The sequence below is a fragment of the Oncorhynchus masou genome, chromosome 29 (assembly GCF_036934945.1).
Source record: "Oncorhynchus masou masou isolate Uvic2021 chromosome 29, UVic_Omas_1.1, whole genome shotgun sequence".
Classification (NCBI taxonomy): domain Eukaryota; kingdom Metazoa; phylum Chordata; class Actinopteri; order Salmoniformes; family Salmonidae; genus Oncorhynchus; species Oncorhynchus masou.
In genome coordinates, this window is record NC_088240.1 from 87,481,195 (window position 1) to 87,501,411 (window position 20,217).

Here is a 20,217-nt window from a genome sequence, read left to right on the forward strand (position 1 = left end):
GTTTAGAGCGCTGCTGGACTAGTGATCAAAAGGTTTGCAGATCGAATCCTCGAGCTGACAAGGTAAAAAGCTCCCCGTTCTGCCCCTAGGAAAAGTTAACCCATGGTTCCTAGTCCGTCATTGCACATAATAAAATGTTCTTAACCGACATACCTAGTTAAAAAAAAAAAAAAAAAAAATAGGGACAGTGACAATATCATTGCCTGTTTGAGCACCCCTTAGGTAACTCACTTTATAATCAACGCCACGAATATACTTGACGTATTACGTTGCAATATTGTGAATTGTCGGGACAGAACAGTAGACAACACATTTCAAAAACACACCATACCTGTTTGAATTATGTGATAGGGTAGTAAGACGCTTACTTTTGGTCATTGTTTCCTTTGGGATCCTAATTAGGGAGTCACATGAAAAGGTTTAAAAAAGGAGTGTATTCGTCGGAGGGATAATATTACCAGCTGAGTAAATACAAATAAATTACTAACAAATTGAAGCATCATTTTATTTGCTAGCAATATAAATAACAATATGACACCTGCTCGTGGAACATCTTATTATAAAATCATGGACATTAATATGGATTTGGTCCCCCTTTTGCCGCTATATCAGCCTTCACTCTTCTGGGAAGTCTTTCCACTAGATGTTGGAACATTGCTGCAGGGACTTACTTCCAGTCAGCCACAAGAGCACGTGAGGTCAAACACTGACATTGGGCGATTAGGCCTGGCTCACAGTCAGCATTCCAATTTATCCCAAAGGTGTTCAATGAGGTTGAGGTCAGGGCTCTGTGCAGGCCAGTCATGTTCTTCCACATGATCTTGACAAATAATTTCTGTATGGACCTTGCTTTGTGCACAGGGGCATTGTCCTGCTGAAACTTGAAAGGGCCTTCCCCAAACTGTTGCCACAAAGTTGGGAAGCACAGACTTGTCTAGAATGTCATTGTATGATGTAGCGTTAAAATTTCCCTTCATTGGAACAAAGGGGCCTAGCCCGAACCATGAAAAACAGCCCCAGACCATTATTCCTCCTCCACCAAACTATGCATTCAGGCAGGTAGCATTCGGCCGGCAGTGTAGCCTAGTGGTTAGAGCCGAAAGGTTGCAAGTTCAAATCCCCAAGCTGACAAGGTACAAAATCTGTCGTTCTGCCCCTGAACAGGCAGTTAACCCACTGTTCCTAGGCCGTCATTGAAAATAAGAATTTGTTCTTAACTGACTTGCCTAGTAAAATAAAGGTAATAAAATAAAAAATTCTCCTGGCATCCACCAAACCCAGATTTGTCCATCGGACTGCATTGCGTTTGGTGATCTTGGGCATGTGTTAGGCTGCTCGGCAATGGAAACCCATTTCATGAAGCTCCCGACGAACAGTTATTGTGCTGAAGTTGCTTCCAGAAGCACAGTTTGAAACTCTGTAGTGAGTGTTGCAAACGAGGACAGGCGATTTTTACGCGCTTCAGCACTCGGTGGTAGCCAAATCCACTAATTTGAAGGGGTGTCCACATACATTTGTATATATAGTGTATAGGTTCATAAAAACCACAAGCAAAAACAATGTTACAAACAAATACATTAAATTTCATGAAAACATGAACTTATTAATGTTGAATAGAGTCAAAGGAAGCAAGTTTGCTCAAAACAACAAGCATTTTACATATTTGCCATTAATAATGTGAGTATGTTGCTAAACAGGAACAATATAACATACTTATTTAATTTCAAATTTGTTTGACTTGCATTTGAAATTCCTATTTCGGTCAACAGCTTTCCCAGCATCAGACAACTATAGACATGACTGAACTTGAGAGCAGTGGTGTAATGAAAATAGCATAGACCGTTTTCAGATTTGTCAGACACACAGAAAACGGTCTATCTTGAAAAGCACAGCACTTGCTTTTTATGCAAAGATCTTTTCAACTGTTTTTTTCTTCTTCTTTTCAGCACCAGTGACAGATGTCCAACCAGCATCCCGCATCCTTTTCATTGCGGCGAGCTTTAAAGTACTCCCAGGTGATTTCTGAATGGCAGGGCTCTGGATCTGAAACATTACAGACTAATACTGACCTGGACATCACAGCATTAACTACTTTTAAGTTACAGACTATATTTTAGAAGTTGCAGAGTATAGACTGTACAATATGGTATTTCACAACTAATTTCATAATACAGAGGGTGTACTGCCAAGTAAGTCAAGTATTTGGTGTTAATGTAAGGCTGGCTCATTCTACCTTCCTGAATATGTCCACTTTCTGATTCTGTGCTGCTGGGACACTTGACTGCAGGCGGCTCTTGAATGGATCAGTTGCAACTGCAATGCTCTGCCATTATATGAACCAGAAAGACCCAAGTTAGAAGAAGTGATATGTAAAGCAAAATGATTTCCACAATTAAATGTGCATGTGCACACCATACAGCGTGCATATAAAGTTATGATAATAAATCCCGAATTTGAACAAATCCAATGTTTTAAGTCTATCCAAGTTCAAGCAGTGTGTTCATTAGATCTTGAAGCATTATTTACCAATAAATCATTATGTTCCGAGCTGTCAGACTTGGGGTCAAGCTCCAGGGTGCTCATCCCCCAGGGCACAGACTTCCCAGTGGAGGGAGGAGTTCTGATTCTGTAAGACTATGGAGAAAATCACTCAATCACTCACAAAGAAATAGGATGGAGAGAATCCTCTGGGGGAATGGCTCAGTCAATAAATGAAAACACAGTTAATGAATCTGAAACATAAAAAAATCTATCAACATACTCCAATACCTTAATCCGTGGTGTTGCACTAACTATATTGGTGGAGCTCCAAGATGGAGTTCTGAGAGCTTCGGTTTCCTTTGACGCATCAAACATACAGTACCATGTCAGTTCATCTAATCAATTCTACCGTGATCATACAACATACAGATAATTTATTATTGAATAGCCTAACTTATGCATTATGAATACAACACAGAAAATAATCAACCAATTCCAATACCTTAATTCGTGGTGTTGCTGCAACTCTCGTCATGGAGCTCCAAGATGGAGTTTTTGGGGCTTCGTTTTCCATTTCCTTTGACACATCAACACTATCAGTTCATCTAAGGTATTATACAGTGATGATGCACATGGATGTAGTGGAAAAACATTTCAGAAAATGTTTGACCCGAACACCATCATTTTTAAGAAGTTCATGATCACTTACATTAATGTTTGGAGTCAATACAACTATTTTCTCTGAGGTTTGGGATGGGGTTACAGAGGCTTTCAGAGTTTTTGTCTTTCTCTGACTGTCCTTTGCCAAACGGAACATAGGCATCTTGGCAGAGGAGTATACTTTGGGTGTTTCAGAACACCTAACTTCTTTGGACTTTGGCTCCGGCAGCTACTTTGTAAATATAAAACATGTAAAATAACAATTTTTGTCAGACACTTTTAAACACAAACTGTTGTAATGCTCTGATATCTGAATATCTACCTGTTCATCCTGTGTCTCCAGTTGCCTGCTCATTTTCTTTTCTTTTTTCAGGGCTGTAATCTCTTGTAGTAAGCTTTCCTACAACCCAACATGACATCATGACTGAGTAAATAGACAACATTTGTCACTTGACACAGCTTTGTCAGCATGGGACATGACCACTTACCCTCTCGTTCATTTCTTTCTTTAGTTGTTCCTTCAAACGGTCATTCTCAATGTTCTGCTGTGACAGTGCCAATTCCTGAGGAAAAATCAGAAAAATATCCAAGAAGCAGAGGTATAACTACTGAAATGCTCCCAGTTAATCCAATCTCATGTGTATTCCTCTACTATATTGTAGCATACCAGTGATGTTCTATTAGCAGTTGCCTCCATGTCTTTCCTCTTCTTCTCATCAAGCTCTGCATCTTTCTCGTCAACCATTTTGTCATACTGGTTCTGATACCAACAGAGAACTAAATGTTAACAAACACACATGGATAATATTTCAAACAACATGCAAGATGGCAGCGGTGTTGGTGTAATCTGTGGATATTGACCTAAAGATAACTTTACCTTGTGCTTTTCCATCAAGGCAACCATGTCTGCTATCTTGTTCTGACATTTGATTTCAGTATCTTCCTTACTCTTGACGGCATCTGTTGCTGTAAGATGTAGCTTTTGCACCTGCAGGGATCAATATGTACAGCAAGTATGTTGCCACATCTACCAGAATGTACCATATTATTAACTTCCAATAAGCACCTTTTTCTGAAGCTCTGCCTCAGATGTTGCTTTGGTTTCAAGGTCATCAAGCAAATTTTTACATTCCTCTTCATTTGATCGTTGAACATTTTCTGACTCCTCTTTCAATTTGTTTATCTGTAATGGATGAAAAACCAAGTTGCATCACAACTGAACTACAATTTTGCACTTGTCTTGTAAATTACAATTTAAAGCCACGCGGTACCTCATTTTCAAGTTCACTGGATTTCGCTGTCTCAATTGCAATTTGTTTCTTCAACATTTTGTTCTGAGAACAAACAAGTAAATGGTAAACAGGTTATAGAAAGCTGAACAGTTTATATTATTGTATAATTAATTTGTCATTTTATAATCAATTTTTTTAGTCAACACAAACCTCTTTTTGGTATTCGTCCTGGACTTTAGTTTTACTCTCTAATTTTATCTTCAGGTTGGACAGCTAGAGAGAAAAAGCATAGTGTTTGATAAGATATTAAAGACAAAATAATCCAAGTGTAGACATGACTTTGATAATCACCTTTGACTCCACTGTTTTCATTTGTTTATCTTTCTTTGAGAGCTCGGCCAGCAGATCTCCACACTACAGACGAAGTCAAACAGAAAATAGTGAACTTTATTTACTATCACTCATCAGTGTGAATATAGAATAAAACAGACATGCATTTAGATTTGGGCATTTACTCGGCCATATAATATTTTTGAAAAACAGTGTTAAACTGACATCATGTTGAAAGTTCCAATACAGACATTTTATCTCAATATCAAATATTTTCTGGGTAACAATTAAGCACCTTACTGTGATTGTTTTAAAATAAAATGGTAAAAAAATAAACAAAAATAACTTCTTAGCAAATAGCAATTTCTCAAGCAAGAATTTTGCCAGGACTATCTGGGAGTGGTTTGAGTAGGGAGGGGGAAACTGAAAACTATTATTGTTATTGGCAGAGAGGTTTGGAACACTCTTTCTTATTGGTCTAGTAACTAATTTACCACATGGTGATGACATCAGGCAGGCCAAAACTCCATTCCACCAAAACATGCAGAAATTTCAGGCGGTCATTTCAAACTGCTTTTACACTAAAGGGGCATTATCATAATTTTCACAATATTATTCCAACCTCATAGACAGTTGATTTGCTTACACTTTCTTCAAGTTTCTTCTGCAGATTCTCAGTGTCTTGGCCTTGCTCTTCAACTTTGGCATTTAAGGATTTCAATTCCTCTCTACAGGAAAAAGGTGAATGATTTTGAAGAAAAAAAACGAATGTTGCTGCATGCAGCATTGTATAATGACTATCATTACTAAAGATTTATAAACAATTAACTCTAACTGACCGTAATTGGTGGTTTTCTTCTTGGAGTCTTTCAATTTCCTTCTTCATCTTCATCTCTTTTGCCTCACTCTCCTGAATGACAAGAATATACCCATTACAACACAATAATTAATTATCAGCAAACTGCTCCATTATTCTTTATTATTCTATACAGACAGCATCACATGTTCAATTCATACAGACCTTAAGTTGTGCTACCAGAATGTTTGCCTCTGAGGATTCATTCTGAATCTGCTCCAGAATAGTCTTCTTCTCAAGCTGCAGCTGATTGAAACGTGCTAATAGCTCCTTATACTTCACCCTGGAGAATAATTCACATTCAGCATTTACAGAGACATGGAGGAAAACTATCCCTCAGGTTATTGAATACTTTATACTTGAACATCCAAGGACTCACTCATGCTGTACAATGTCTGTCTTTAGATTCTCTTTCTCCTTGATGGATTTTTCATCTCTTCTCATTGCAGCAGATAACTGCCCCTCAATCTCTTTTATTTTCCTCTGTGGGATACAACATATTAACAATTTCTTTCCTGGACTCATCTATGTACATACAGGTGTCAAACAAAAAATGTAAACACAAATATGCATTGCCAATATTGTGCAAGGAAAATATAATTAATAGAATGAAACCTCAGTCATATTGGCTTTTTCTTTCAAGTCGTTTTGCATCGTTTCAGCATTTCCAAGAGCCTTTTCCAGTAAAATGTTTTCAACAGACATGGTTTCCACTTTATTCTAGAAGGGTACAACATATTCCAATATTAAAAGATAATAAGATTTATGCAAACAATATCCTTCCGAATAAGTAGCGCTATAAATGTATCGACACAACAATCATCTGAACATCATCTCACCTTAACTTGGTGAATTTCAGCATGTTTCCCCTCAAGCTCTGTGGTGAGTTCTGATGTTCTGGTCTCCACAACTTTAATTGTTTCCTCTAGTGACTGTATGGATTTATTTTTGACATCCTAAAAGGTAAGAGTAAAATAATTGCTCTTTCATTAACCTCACAATGGACTAGACATGACAGTTATGAGGGAAGTGGCAATTTGAGTTCACAAAACATAGGGGACATATAATCTTTACCAATTCATCTTCAAGGATTTGTAGTTGGCTGTCTTTCTTTTCTTTCTGTTCTTTGATCTCTCCTAGAAAACAAAAGTTATATTAAATCTCTGGTTGCATACAAGCTAAAAACAAATGTCAATGTTCGAAAAAAGAATGCAATTGTAACACGAAAGGGTGTGTGATACACCTTTTTTTTTAGCACAGTTGCAAGTACGAGGCGAAGCCGAGCAATACTTTACCTAATTCAAGGTTTTTCCTGTCAAGTTCCTCTGTGACTGCCGTAAGCTTCAGTTCAAGTTCTTTTGCCCTGAAAAACAAGTTAACATTCAAAGTAATATAAGAATCTTGATTACCATTTTGGGGTTCATCAAACAGGGGACAAAATAGTAACTCTATTAATTTCCCACCTCTGTATCTCAACTGTTAATGATGTCTGAAATTCCTGGGCTGTGGCCTGAATCTGTACAAGCTTGTCTGCTTGTTGATCTTTTATTTTGTTGAGCTCTTCCAAGCTTGAGTCTTTCTTGGCAATAACCTTTGCATTCTCCTCTTTGTTTCTCTCTAATGCTGTAGCAATAGCTTTTCTACTTTCCTAGAGATTTAAAGTAACAATGCACATTTTCCATTGTCCCATTATGTACTGTCCACAGCCACATGAAGATATATAACAACTTAGAATGTAAAATTACAAACATATGCCTCCTTGGATTATACATGATGAACTGCATAACTTCCGTTTTAAATATACTTTTTAATAGCATATTGGAGTACAAAACAACATACTAACCTCACATTCTTCATTGAGCTGTTCTGCATTTTGCAGACTTTCTAACAGAGATTCTTGTTCTTGTTTGGAACGTTGAAGGGCTTCCTGGTGTTGTTCTGTCAAAGGAAATAAGATGTTAATGTTCTTGTCGTAAAAGATGATATTATACATGAGTAAGGAAGTTTCACTTCCAGTAAAATGCATGAAATGGATTTAAAAGTTCACCAAGACATATTCGAATGGAATTCATTTTACTGAGCGTAATGTAATTGTGTACAAGATCAAAACACCACATCTGTAATTTTAGTCCTGAATCTGCCATGGCAGGAGAGTAACAATTCCAGCCAGAATAACCAAGGTCCTCTGATATTACGACTCTTGTTCTTATCGACATCACTGTGTTTTCTGTGACATTAGAGTTTGACAAGTATTGCTTGCAGTTTGAGCAAGAAAACATAGAACTGATTTGATCAATTGAAGCTTAAAACAAAGTGCTGCACATACACTACATTACCAAAAGTATGTGGACACCTGCACGTCAAACACCACATTCCAAAATCATGGGCATTAATATGTAGCTGATCCCAACCTTTGCTGCTATAAAAGCCTCCACTTTTCTGGGAAGGCTTTCTACTAGTGGTTGGAACATTGCTGCAGGGACTTCCATTCAGCCACAAGTTGAAAGTGAGGTTGGGCACTGATGTTGGGCAATTAGGCCTGGCTCGCATTCGGCGTTCCAATGCATCCCAAAGTTGCTCAATGGGGTTGAAGTCAAGGCTCTGTGCAGGCCAGTCAAGTTCTTCCACACCGATCTCAACAAACCATTTCTGTATGGACCTCGCTTTGTGAATGGGGGAGGGGGGGTAAAGGTGCCCAAATACTTTTGTATACAGTGTATATTTCATAACTGCCTTCAACTTCAAAGTGAATACTTTTGTTTATACCTTTTGTGCCAGTGACCTGAAGTTGAACATTGTCAAATGCATCAGTTTAATTAAGCCTAAATACGCAATAAAAAAGTATTGCAGTTATAGGCTTATAGCCATACAACTCTCCTTCCGTGGCCTCCAATTGCTCTTAAATAAAAGTAAAACTAAATGCATGCTCTTCATGTCACGACTTCCGCCGAGGTTGGCTCTCCTGCCCGTTCAGGCGGTGCTCGGCGGTCGTCGTCACCGTCCTACTAGCCACTACCGATCCCTTTTCGTGTATCTGTTGGTTTTGTCTGATTGGTTTCACCTGTGTGTTGTTTAGTTAATTAGTGTCTGTATAATATGTAGGTTGTCCCGCCCTTGTTTTGTGCGGGATTGTTTATTTGTCATCTATGTCTGTCGGTGTATCTTGTGTTCTTATTCTCCGGTTCGTCTTTTATCCTGTGTTGGATTATTCACCCTGACCATCCTACCAATCCTCGACTTTGGCGATGTCATTTACAAAATAGCCTCCAATACCCTACTCAACAAATTGGATGCAGTCTATCACAGTGCAATCCGTTTTGTCACCAAAGCCCCATATACTACCCACCACTGCGACCTGTATGTTCTCGTTGGCTGGCCCTCACTTCATACTCGTCGCCAAACCCACTGGCTCCATGTCATCTACAAGACCCTGCTAGGTAAAGTCCCCCCTTATCTCAGCTCGCTGGTCACCATAGCATCTCCCACCTGTAGCACACGCTCCAGCAGGTATATCTCTCTAGTCACCCCCAAAACCAATTCTTTCTTCCTCTCCTTCGAGTTCTCTGCTGCCAATGACTGGAACGAACTACAAAAAGCACTGAAACTGGAAACACTTATCTCCCTCACTAGCTTTAAGCACCAACTGTCAGAGCAGCTCACAGATTACTGCACCTGTACATAACCCACCTACAATTTAGCCCAAACAACTACCTCTTTCCCTACTGTATTTAATTTATTTATTTATTTTGCTCCTTTGCACCCCATTATTTTTATTTATACTTTGCACATTCCTCCTTTGCAAATCTACCATTCCAGTGTTTTACTTGCTATATTGTATTTACTTTGCCACCATGGCCTTTTTTTGCCTTTACCTCCCTTATCTCACCTCATTTGCTCACATCGTATATAGACTTGTTTATACTGTATTATTGACTGTATGTTTGTTTTACTCCATGTGTAACTCTGTGTCGTATGTGTCGAACTGCTTTGCTTTATCTTGGCCAGGTTGCAATTGTAAATGAGAACTTGTTCTCAACTTGCCTACCTGGTTAAATAAAGGTGAAAAAAATAGGCTTATTAAATAGGGGAAATCTGCATTTGCTACATCCATTTTGAGATTTGTGAATTATTGATACGTAGCCATTGATTCTTGAAGAATATAATTTATAAATGCCTCATGAGCTTAGTTCTACTGTCGTACCACATCAAAAACAAAAATATAAGCTTGTTTTACTTTGTTTGTAAAGAATGTAAATGTAAACAAACACTACATAGCCTAAAAACATGATTACAACTATAATGTTGATATCATGGATGCCCAGACTAAGCATCCATTGTTCTGTCTATGAATTTGAGAGTGGTTACACTTCTTCAACCACATCCCTAAGCTTTTTTACCAAAACAGGGGCAGGAGAAGGCATTGTTAGTGTTTCAACTGCTGATTGTCTCTTTAAAGAAACCCTGGCTGTTGATGTAGTAGGCAGTAGATCAATAGAACACAAAGTATCCCCAATCCACTGAGGTTAACTTTGTTGGACATGGCAAGTTCACTTTCTCATCCATAAACGCATCTCAAGTGCAAATAGGTCTACTGTTCAGCAACTCATATCAGCAGGATGCAGGGCATTTTTATGAGGAGGAACTTTTACCGTGGATCTCTAAAATAATGATTTTGATCACACTTCCTCAATTTAAATATTATGAGGGCACCTACAAAATGTTGGCAGCCAAGCACAAGTTATCAATGTAGCCTCCTATCTTGACATGACCTTTAAATATGTTCACACATTGAATGAAGGAAAAAAAATGAATTATAGGAGGCTGTTTGGAAAAACATCCTACGCAAATCATCCTCTGGAATAATGCACATGCTGGGGTAATTACATAATCAACATCTCTAGTAATACTAGTCCTGTCCAAATAGGGCTTAAGACCTAGGCCTAATCAATGAACAAAAAGTGCCCATCTTACGTGCTGCCTGTTGTAACCGTTTGCAACTCTCTCGGGTTTCATGGAGGTTGAGCAGGATTGCCTGAAGTTCTTTTTCTTTGTCCTTCATTTTCATCTGAAGTATCACAACCTGTAAGAGACATTTTCAGTTTCCATAGTCTACATACACAACGCCAAATACTGTTCATATTGTTTGTGACAACAATAGGTTACTCGAAAATGTGTTTTAAAAACCACTCAGAGAGGGTGTCCATTACTCTACTCATGTTCAGTCAGACCAACCTCTTCTTCTTTCATACTGAATTCTTTCTCAAACTTCTCCTTTAAAACGGCAAATTCTTCCAATTCCTCTTTAACTGTAAAATATTCACATCATTGGAGTTATTGTTCTCTTTTTATATACTGTGTAAAGTGCCGAGTGTTATGTTAACAACACAATACAAGTGCATTGATGATGATATATTTCAAGTATATATACACCTTTCAGCATTTCATGGCGGTCAGTTTCTGCTTGAATACGTAGGCTTTCAAAGGCAGCATTCATCCTCTATAACAACGAATAAAAATGTTTTAACAAATATTCCTCACTAGCATCATATAACTGACGTCATACATGCTGTATTAATGAAGATAACAAATCAATTATGTTATTTTAATCAAAAGAACAGAAAATTATAATATTCACCTGAATAGTTTCACTGTTTTCCATGAACAAGTGATGGGTTTCCTCTCTTTCAGATTCAACTAAGAGAACATAGGTTGGTTTGAGGACAACGTAGACCACAAAATGTCATCATTTCGCATTCAGGCAACTGGCATGTACACTTAGGCTGAGTAGTCGGCATGTTTTACTCACATAGATGGATTTTCTCAGCTGATCTTTCAAACGTATCCTTTAGTATATTACATAGGTTCCGTGTAGCATTGTTTCTGTTGGAAAAATAAACATTACAGAAAAAAACAAAATGATACAATCTATAGTGACAGTATCATGTTGTATTCAAATACATACTTGTTCTGCAGATCATCATTCTCACTGATCTGATCCTCTAGTTTTATGCTGAGGCTTTCATTTCCGAACTAAAACATAAAGAAAAGGAAAAATAGGATATATAATAATAATACTTTTTTTTAAAGGACTTTAGCAATTTTACTCTGTCTTTTCAATATAGGCCTATACCTGTACATTTACTGGTACATACCTGCAATTCCTGAATGGCTTTACGTTGGGTTTCAATTGTTCTTTTGTTTTCTTGCAGCTTCCTGTCTTTTTGCACAGCCTCTGAGTCCACTTTGACTTTCCAATACTTTACTTTCTGAACTTCTTCAAACAGTTTTGAATACAGCTGACTGGGTTTGCAATTGGTCTAAGAAGATTTAGAAAACACATGTCAGAACTCTAAAGCATAATCTATACATAATCACATCAGCGGAGGCTGGTGGGATGAGCTATAGGAGGACAGGCTCATTGTAATGGCTGGAATGGAATCAATGGAACGGTGTCAAACATGTGGTTTCCATATGTTTGATACGTTCCATTTATTCCATTCCAGTCTTTACAATGAGCCCGTCCTCCTATAGCTATTTCCTCCAGTCTCCTCTAAATCACAGCCTATTATGTAAAACTAATGCTCCTGAGAATTGAGATAAAGGCTAATTTGCTCACATGCGACTAATCTCGGTTAACCCAGAACTAAAGTCTTGCGTAATTGATCAGATGCTCGATTAAGTTCTGGGTAAAGAAGTGTTGAGAGAACGAGGAGCTCTACCCTCTGTCTTTGCAAGTTATGGGTAAGTCTATGGGCCAAATGTCCCCTCCCTTTCTGAAATTTGACACCACACCAAATCTTGATTTTCCCAAATAACCGGTGCCAAAAAACCCAAGGACCGGAAATAATGCTGCTCACCATCTCCCGCATCCCGTTGTATCATGACAGACCTACGGTACCATTTATGTTTCTGTTGTCTGTCCACCAGAGATCAACACTCAACTAATATTGGCTTGCTGGTGAGTTGTACAATGTGTTATCTATCTAGGCCAGTGATACGCAAACTCTTTCAGAAGGGACCCCATATCTTTAGCCAGAATTTCTGGTGATCCCATCCCTCCCCAAATCTGATGACACAACCTTAAAATCAGTCAATTTAAATGTTTACATCAACAAACAACCTTAAATTCATTAAAATGTTCAAATTTCTTATCAATGTATCATTCCCAAAAACGTTTGTATGTTGTCCCATACAATAATTTGTACTCATTTTTTGTTCCTCCCAAAATTATTATTATTATTTTAATTGGGGGGACCCTAATCCAATTCCCCCATGACTCTGACTTCGAATACCTCTGATCTAGGCTTTCAGTGCATTCAGAAAGTATTCAGATCCCTTGGCTTTTTCCACATTTTGTTATCTTACAGCCTTATTCTGAAATGTATTTTTATTCTTATTCCCTCATCTATCTACACACGATACCCCATAATGACAAAGCAAAAACAGGTTCATAGAAATGTTTGCAAATGTATTAAAAATACAAATCTGTACATAAGTATTCAGACCCTTTACTTTGTTGAAGCATCTTTGGCAACGATTACTGCTTAGAGTCTTTGTGGGTATGACTCTACAAGCTTGGCACACCTGTATTTGGGGAGTTTCTCCAATTCTTCTCTGCAGATAATCTCAAGATTGGTCAGGTTGGATGGGGAGCGTCGCTGCACAGGTATTTTCAGGTCTCTCCAGAAATGTTCGAATGGGTTCAAGTCCGCGCTCTGGCTGGGCCACTCAAGGACATTCAGAGACTTGTCCCAAAGCCACTCCTGAGTTGTCTTGGCCGTGTGTTTAGGGTTATTGTCCTGTTGGAAGGTGAACCTTCGCCCCAGTCTGTGGTGCTGAGCGCTCTGGAGCAGGTTTTCATCATGGATCTCTCTGTACATTGCTCTGTTCATCTTTCCCTTGATCCTGACTAGTCTCCCAGTCCCTGAAAAACATCGCCACAGCATGATGCTGCAACCACCATGCTTCACCGTAGGGATGGTGCCAGGTTCCCTCCAGACGTGACGCTTGGCATTGAGGCCAAAAAAATTCAATCTTGGCTTCATCAGACCAGATAATCTTGTTTTCTCAAGGTCTGAAAGTTCTTCAGGCGCATTTTGGAAAACTCCAAGTGGGCCATCCTGTGCCTTTTACTGAGGAGTGGCTTCCGTCTGGCCACTCTACCATAAAGGCCTGATCGGTGGAGTGCTGCTGAGATGGTTGTCCTTTTGGAAGGTTCTCCTATCAACACAGAGGAACCCTAGAGCTCTGTCAGAGTGACCATCGGGTTCTTGGTCACCTCCCTAATCAATGCCCTTCTCCCCCGATTGCTCAGTTTGGTCGGGAACCCAGCTCTGGGAAGAGTCTTGGTTGTTCCAAGAATGATGGAGGCCACTGTGTTCTTGGGGACCTTCAATGCTGCAGAAATGTTTTGGTCCCTTCCCCAGATCTGTGCCTCGACACAATCCTGTCTCGGAGCTCTATGGACAATTCCTTTGACCTCATGGTATGGTTTTTGTTCTGACATGCACTGTCAACTGTGGGACCTTATATAGACAGGTGTGTGCCTTTCCAAATCATGTCCAATCAATTGAATTTACCACATCTGGAGTCCAATCAAGTTGTAGAAACATCTCAAGGATGATCAATGTAAACAGGATGCACCTGATCTCAATTTCGAGTCACATAGCAAAGGGTCTGAATACTTATGTAAATAAGGTAATTCAGTTTTTAATTCTTAATCAATTTGCAAAAAAATCTAAAAACCTGTTTTCGCTTTGTCATTATGCGGTATTGTGTGGAGATTGATGAGGAAAACGTTATTTAATACATTTTAGAAAAGGCTGTAATGTAACAAAATGTGGAAAAGGGGAAGGGGTCTGAATGCTTTCAGAATGCACTGTATATTGTGTAGAGGTCGACCGATTAATCGGAATGGCCGATTAGTTAGGGCCAATTTCAAGTTCATATAACAATCGGAAATTTGTCATTTTGGACGCCAATTTGGCAGATTTTTTTTTTTTACACCTTTATTCAATCTTTATTTAACTAGGCAAGTCAGTTAAGAACACATTCTTATTTTCAATTACGGCCTAGGAACGATGGGTTAAGGCTCGGGACAATACTGCCCCCTTTGGATGAATTGCGTGCCCATAGTAAACTGAAAAAAAATCTGTCCAAAATTTCTAATATATGCATATAATAATAATTATTGAATAGAAAACACTCTAAAGCTTCTGAAACCGTTTGAATTATGTCTGTATGTATAGCAGAACTCACAGGGCAGCCAATCTCCCAAACTAGTTTTGTCATACAGAAAATTGGGCCAACTTTGACGTCATCGCCCCCACCCTTCCCAATCAGCTATGGATCTGGGAACAGTTTCTATGTCTTCCGCGAGATGTCCTCTTTCAGTAGAGAAAGTGTTCAAATCCCGCGAGCTTTGACCCTTTGGAAGGCAAAATTGTAAGTGTTGTGAGAAAATACATGCGCTTTCAGGCGCGCGTTGGGCACAGAGCTCCCTTTGTTCCAACTTGCACGAGAAGAAGTCAGTTTGTCCGGTCGAATTGAGAATTGTTTTGTACGTTAATATCATCCTAAAGCTTGATTCTGCACTTAGTTTGACCAGTTTAGTCGACATATAATATGTAATTTTGAAGTTTTGATGCGCAACTGTTCGGGACCAGAAGTAATTTTGGATGCATTTCAGCTGGAACTTGTCGCAATATGCTAATACAAAGACACACGACTTGAAACCAAACAATGTTTTGGGTAAGTATGACTCCTTCCACTACATTCTGATCGAAGACCATCAAAGGTAAGGGAATATTTATGTTGTAATTTTGTGTTTCTGTTGACTCCAACATAGCGGAGAAATATTGCTTATGTCTGAGAGCCGTCTCAGATTATTGAATAGTGAACGATTTCTGTAACGTTAAAAATAAATGTGACAAAGCGATTGCATTAAGAAGCAGTGTATCTTTCTAACTATATGTAGAACATGTATATTTAGTCAAAGTTTATGATGTGTATTGCTGTTATCTGGCGGAGCTATCTATAATTTCTCTGGACATTTTTTAGCATTTTCTGAACATGGCGTCAATGTAAACGGAGATTTATGGATATAAATTGCATGTTATTGAAAAAAACATAAATGTACTGTGTAACATGTCCTATTACTGTCATCTGATGAAGATTTTCAAAAGGTTAGTGAATTATTATTTTTTTAATCCTGCGTTTGTGATTGCATCTTTTGTTTGACAAAATGACTACATATCGTCTGTGTCTTTGTGGTGGTTTGACATACATATGTGCTATGTTTTCGCCGTAAAACATTTTAGAAATCTGACTCACTGGGTAGATGAACAAGGTGTTTATCTTTCATTTGAGCTATTGGACTTGTTAATGTGTGGAGGTTAAATATTTCTAAGAATATTTTTGCAGTCTGTGCGCCACGGTTTGAGTTGAGCGGGGGGTGTGGTAGCCCTTGGGGAACCTGTAGCGTGAACACGTTAACTGCCTTGTTCAGGGGCAGAACGACAGATTTTTACCTTGTCAGCGCAGGGATTCAATCTTGCGACCTTACGGTTAACTAGTCCAACGCTCTAACCACCTGCCTCACGAGGAGCCCGCCTGTTATGCGAATGCAGTAAGAAGCCAAGGTAAGTTGCTAGCTAGCATTAAACTTTATCAATCATAATCACTAGTTATAACTACACATGGTGGATGATATTACTAGGTCATCTAGCATATCCTGCGTTGCATATAATCGATACAGTGCACATTCGCGAAAAAGGACTGTCATTGCTCCAACGTGTACCTAACCATACACACCAATGCCTTTCTTAAAATCAATACACAGAAGTATATATTTTTAAACCTCCATATTTAGCTAAAATAAATCCAGGTTAGCAGGCAATATTAACCAGGTGAAATTGTGTCACTTCTCTTGCGTTCATTGCACGCAGAGTCAGGGTATATGCAACAGTTTGGGCTGCCTGGCTCATTGCAAACTAATTTGCCAGAATTTTACGTAATTGTGACATAATATTGAAGGTTGTGCAATGTAACAGGAATATTTAGACTGATGGATGCCACCCGTTAGATAAAATACGGAACGGTTCCGTATTTCACTAAAAGAATAAACGTCTTGTTTTCGAGATGATAGTGTAACGGCAGATTTCCTCTTCGTCTGAAGAGGAGTAAGGATCGGACCAAGATGCAGCGTGGTAGGTGTCCATAACTTTAATCAAAGAAAGTGTGAAGAAACGAAACTGAAACGGTACCGTGTGGCAAAAAAACACTGACACGGAAACAAACACCCACAAACCAACAGTGAAACCCAGGCTACCTAAGTATGATTCTCAATCAGAGACAACTAATGACACCTGCCTCTGATTGAGAACCATACTAGGCCGAAACAGAAACCAAACATAGAAAAACAAACAGACTGCCCACCCCAACTCACGCCCTGATCATACTAAATAAAGACAAAACAAAGGAAATAAAGGTCAGAACGTAACAGAGTTTCCAGATTTGACCATATTAATGACCTACGGCTCGTATTTCTGTGTGTTATTATATTAAGTCTATGATTTGATAGAGCAGTCTGACTGAGCGATGGTAGGCACCAACAGGCTCATAAGCATTCATTCAAACAGCACTTTTGTGCTTTTTTCCAGCAGCTCTGCTGTTTATGACTTCAAGCCTATCAACTCCCGAGATTAGGCTGGTGTAACGATGTGATGTGAAATGGTTAGCGGGGTGCGCACTAATAGCGTTTCAAACGTCACTCGCTCTGAGACTTGGGAGTAGTTGTTCCCCTTGCTCTGCATGAGTAACACTGCTTCGAGGGTGACTGTTGTCGTTGTGTTCCTGGTTTGAGCCCAGGTAGGAGCGAGGAGAGGTACGGAAGCTATACTGTTACACTGGCAATTCTAAAGTGCCTATAAGAACATCCAAAGTTATATGAAATACAAAATGGTATAGAGAAATAGTCCTATAATTCCTATAATAACTACAACCTAAAACTTCTTACCTGAGAATATTGAAGACTCATGTTAAAAGGAACAACCAGCTTTCATATGTTCTCATGTTCTGAGCAAGGAACTTAAACGTTAGCTTTCGTACATGGCACATATTGCACTTTTACTTTCTTCTCCAATACTTTGTTTTTGCTTATTTAAACCAAATTTAACATGTTTCATTATTTATTTGAGGCTAAATTGATATTATTGATGTATTATATTAAGTTTTAAAAAGTGTTCATTCAGTATTGTTGTAATTGTCATTTTTACAAATACATAAAAAAATAAAAAATCGACCTATTAATCGGTATCTGGTTTTTTTGTCCTCCAATAATTGGTATCGGTGTTGAAAAATCATACTCGGTCAACCTCTGATATTGTGGCGTGCTAAAGTGACCATTGCGGCTTTTCAGAAATTAATGTTTGGAACATCCCAAGTTGTTTTCTAAAGACCCACTCTTGTTGATACTCATTGGTGTAATATAAACAGGTGAATGTATAGGGAAACTTCAGGAATCAAGGGGCTTGGCAAAGCAAACATCCCCCTCTGCTCTCTATAGCAGTTTTATTCCCCCACATCCCACCAGCTCCAAGTCACATCACATACTATTATGTTTTCATCTGTGTTCACACCAAACTAAGTTTACTTACGTCTTCATTTTCCATTGGTGGCACAACTTTCATCTTGAATACATCTTTTGGGGGAGACAAAATCTATGAGAAAATAATTCTAACTCGAGATGCATGTGCAACTCATGATTCAGTATATATACATTTTGCACAAAACTGTAGGGACCGGTTTAGCCTATCCCTATTTCCGTGACTAAAAAACACCTTCAATGGAGAATCTGGGTTTGACAAACCAGCCCTAAATGTTAAAAAAAAGTGATTTCTGAAATTAAAGTTCCATATGAATTTGTACAAGTATAATGCATATGGTAATAAAATACCTGATCTGGTGGGTTTTGTTGGCACAACCATATTCATAGAGGGAAACGGTATGTTTGATTCTTTGTCCAAACATTTATTATAACCCTAAGAATTGAAGTAGCACATCAGTGTAAAGTCATTCATATTGACAAAATACCAAACAATTTTAATTCAAACAAAACATAAAGCTGAGGTACCTGCTGCAAAGTTTGCATGAAACATCCCCCATCCTCCACTATTTCTTGTGGTTTGACGGTAGAAACCTGTCCTGGGATTGGGTTGACTCTAGGAGGCACCAACAGCTTGAAGTTGAATCCTCTCTCCATCCTGAAAACGAAATGGTAACGTTAATGTTAGCTAGCTATAATAGCTAATTGACAACAATACGCTATTGACATTTAGTAAAGTAGCAAGCAAGGGGCTTTGGCAATTTTTTCTTCATAAAACCTTAGTTAGCAAACTGAAATTTCGTCAAAACAGCAAACATCTAGCTAATTTTAGCTAGCTAACGTTACTGTCGCTAATGTCAGCTATGCTGGCTGACGTTAGCTAACCTTAACTAGCTAACATTACTAGAAAAATAAATGTTGCGGTCGGAGACTGGCCACATTTACAAGAAAACGAAATATATTTCCCTAATATATTACGCGAATTAATATCTAGCTAATTGTGAATTATTTGCTTACGTTAGCTAATAGCACGGTACCTGGAGGTGAAAAAGACAGCCAACGGTTTTTGAGTTGAAATTCAACGGTTGAGTTCAGCTGGAGGCACGCGCAGATCTCCTTTAAAGGGGGCGCGTGGAAGGCGATGATTTCGCCACTTTCCAAACCTAAAACACAAACGACGTCTGAACTTTTTTCCATCCTAAACGACATTTTTAAATATTAAAAATATCTATATTTTTTGTGAGCGTGTGAGGAATGTAGCTATCAAACGGATACATTTGAATAAATAGAAAGTTGCATTATACCAGTAATTTATATGTATTTTATGGAAACATTGTAGACTAAGTTAGCCAATTAATTCAAGCAGTTATTTTATACTTTGGCCACAGTAAATAACTGATCCAAAATAAATGACAGTATGTGTTCAGTTGTTTTATTTGTTTGTCATTGCATTTTCTTCATCTTGAATATACAATCATTAAGAACATCAGCTCTTTCCATCACAGACGGACCAGGTGTGATGTTATTTGTTAAATCCACTTCAATCAGTGTAGATGAAGGGGAGGAGACAGGTTAAATAATGATTTTTATTCCTTGAGACAATTCAGAGGTTGAATGGGCAAGACAAAAACATGTAAGTGCCTTCCTTTGAACGGGGTATGGAGTGGTAGGTGTCAGGTGCACCGGTTTGTGGCAAGAACTGTAACGCTGCTAGGTTTTTCACAATCAACAGTTTCCTGTGTGAATCAAGAATATTCCACCACCCAAAGGACATCCAGCCAACTTGATACAGCTGTTTGAAGCATTGGAGTCAACATGGGCCAACATCCCTGTGGAACGCTTTGGACACCTTGTAGAGTCCATGCCCAGACAAATTAAGGATGTTCTGAGATGTTTGGTATACTCAGTGTGTCTTTAATTACATCATAATATCTCTCCTGGCTAATGAACACAATATCCCATTTCTGTTTTCTTTTTTGTGTCAAGACCACATGATGGTCATCATCAATGTATGAAACACATGATTAAAAGTATCTTTATGTGCTTATTTGCTG

General features: G+C 38.5%; 1 protein-coding gene across 1 annotated transcript; it reads right to left on the reverse strand.

Annotated features, from left to right (window-relative positions):
- Nucleotides 1–491: 491 nt before the first annotated feature.
- Nucleotides 492–19,240, reverse strand: sycp1 (synaptonemal complex protein 1). The gene is made up of 33 exons (XM_064946757.1): nt 19,181–19,240; nt 18,692–18,821; nt 11,712–11,876; nt 11,522–11,589; nt 11,366–11,439; nt 11,195–11,253; nt 10,990–11,056; nt 10,792–10,865; nt 10,531–10,639; nt 7,403–7,497; nt 7,023–7,207; nt 6,855–6,922; nt 6,634–6,695; nt 6,399–6,515; nt 6,175–6,279; nt 5,939–6,042; nt 5,725–5,842; nt 5,543–5,613; nt 5,350–5,431; nt 4,725–4,787; nt 4,584–4,646; nt 4,413–4,475; nt 4,208–4,324; nt 4,019–4,129; nt 3,809–3,901; nt 3,630–3,704; nt 3,464–3,541; nt 3,191–3,370; nt 2,984–3,058; nt 2,770–2,838; nt 2,527–2,634; nt 2,234–2,323; nt 492–2,043 (listed from the first exon to the last, which is right to left on the reverse strand). Exons 2-33 carry the CDS (start codon nt 18,818–18,820, stop codon nt 1,903–1,905), a joined length of 3,078 nt encoding a protein of 1,025 aa, XP_064802829.1. The 5' UTR covers nt 18,821; nt 19,181–19,240; the 3' UTR covers nt 492–1,902.
- Nucleotides 19,241–20,217: the final 977 nt, after the last annotated feature.